Source organism: Galeopterus variegatus, unplaced genomic scaffold (assembly GCF_000696425.1).
Source record: "Galeopterus variegatus unplaced genomic scaffold, G_variegatus-3.0.2 Scaffold10211, whole genome shotgun sequence".
NCBI classification, from domain to species: Eukaryota; Metazoa; Chordata; class Mammalia; order Dermoptera; family Cynocephalidae; genus Galeopterus; species Galeopterus variegatus.
Genome location: NW_007736322.1, coordinates 29,689 through 31,614, shown reverse-complemented (window position 1 = coordinate 31,614; position 1,926 = coordinate 29,689). Strand labels below are relative to the sequence as shown.

At 50.1% G+C, this 1,926-nt stretch overlaps 1 protein-coding gene across 1 annotated transcript in view; it reads right to left on the bottom strand.

The window, feature by feature from the left end:
* The window catches only part of LOC103609863 (pericentrin-like), a gene marked incomplete at its 3' end in the record, with an annotated part of 62,289 nt that overhangs the window by 33,948 nt on the left and 26,415 nt on the right, over positions 1–1,926 (bottom strand). The window contains exon 10 of the mRNA XM_008594133.1: positions 1,262–1,474. Within this exon, the coding sequence (XP_008592355.1) occupies positions 1,262–1,474 (213 nt within the window). The remainder of the gene's footprint in view (positions 1–1,261; positions 1,475–1,926) is intronic.

Below are 1,926 nucleotides of genomic sequence, written 5' to 3'. Positions count from 1 at the left end.
AAAAAAAAAAAAGAAACTCACATCGGAGCATGGAGACAGGACACAGCACATCACAGAGATGGAAAGAAAGATGAGCAAGATGAAGGCCATGTCTGCAGGTAATGACAGGTCGAGAGCTTAAAACACCCCACATGGATGGAGAGAGGAGCTACACCTCAACACATTCCTTGGGTTAAATAAACTACACGCCTGTTGGGCCTGAATGTCACAAAAGATCCACAGATCAAAAGACACAGGCACCGTGTGCTTCAGAAGAGGCACAAATGCAGGAACAAGGGCCCAGCCTACAGAAGCACGCAGACTGAGGAGGCAGGAGGTAATGACGAGAAGGGTCCAGCTCCACAGAACCCAGGACAAAGAAAAGCAACATGACTAACAAGACCAAAAGGTGGTTGTTTTTTAAACAGAAAAGTTAAAAATAATGCTGAGAAAAGAAAATTAGATTTTTCTGAATCAGTTATCATAGCAGTCCTCACCCAGAGCATACTCAGAAAGGACACCATCTGGGTGGGGTCGAGGCCCCCCTTCTGGAATGCCCCCCCCACTGGTCACCCATGACTGATTCCACAAGTGCTTATGAGGCGTCCCTTGGGCGGGCACAGGAGAGCAGGGTCGGGAGCCTGGGGGCCACACTCGTCCTGGGTAAGGCCTTCACTCCACCACAGAACCCTTCTAACAAATCTGCCACTGAGCACAGTGACCTGCAAACTGGACATTTTAAGGTTCTTATGTTTTGACCATTTTCATTTTAAGTATTTGTAAGACTAAAATATGTAAAAATATGAAAATATATGAACTACTTTTTAAAAAAAAAAACTGTTTTCCTAAATACAGTTAATGTTAAGCACTTGGTTACTTTAAGCAAGATTTTAAAGGAGCTCTCATTTTTCAGGGCACCAGCTATCTGTCCAGCAGGTCAGTGGTGCTCTCAGGAACCCGCTGCTTCTTAGGGGTGCTTTCTGCCCCTCAGAGGCACAGGACCCCTCTGCAGCGATGCTCTCCAGGATGGCTCGCCTTCTCCACAGCAGCAGTACAAGCGGATGGTCTGCTTCATCCAGCNCTCCAGGATGGCTCGCCTTCTCCACAGCAGCAGTACAAGCGGATGGTCTGCTTCATCCAGCACAGCCGTCCCAAAGCCCAGCGTTCTACACAGAAAGCCACACACACACAGGTTCTCATTTTCCAGTTTTACCCTCCAGAAGTGTCAAGCTTCCATGGAACGCGCGGATCAGATGCTGCCACCAGAATCAATATTCCTTACCGGCTTCTCTCTCTTTCGCTTCCACGGCAGAGGCTTCTTTTTGGCTCCAAAGGGCAGAATATTCCTCCTTCAGTGCTGCCTGCTCCAGGGCCGCCTGCTGGAGCTGCTGCCTCAGGTGATCCAGCTCCAAGATGAGCTGCTGCTCAGACTCCTCCTTCCGACCCAGCGCCTCCTGCAGATCCACTTTCTCCACCTTGAATCCTTCAACCACGCCTGAGGAGGAGACAGGGTGAGACAGGGATGCTCTGACCTACAGAGCGAGCGCCAGGTGAGCAGACACAGAACCTGAACACCCACGGAGGGGATGCTTCCAGACAAGGCGAGGTCCACACCCACAGGAGCATATCGACGACCTGTAGTGACCCACGTGAGCACGAGGGCCTGTGGGCAGAGCCACAAGGTGGCATCTGCAGGGACCCCGATCATCCTTCTCATCCTGCCATGCAACAGAGACCCTGACACCTCAACCCAAAGAGCAGGAAAGTTAAGTACCAGAGGACCAGCAGCCGCTTCAGGCTCGTCTGCAACACCAACTCCCCAAAGCTGCTGCCCTTCCTGCTACATGCACCTGCTTCACTGAGGAGACCACTGGTGCCTCACCCCATGTGCTTTGTTTTATTTTCACATTTGCTTTTTTTTTTTTTTTTTTTTTTTTTTTTTTTTTT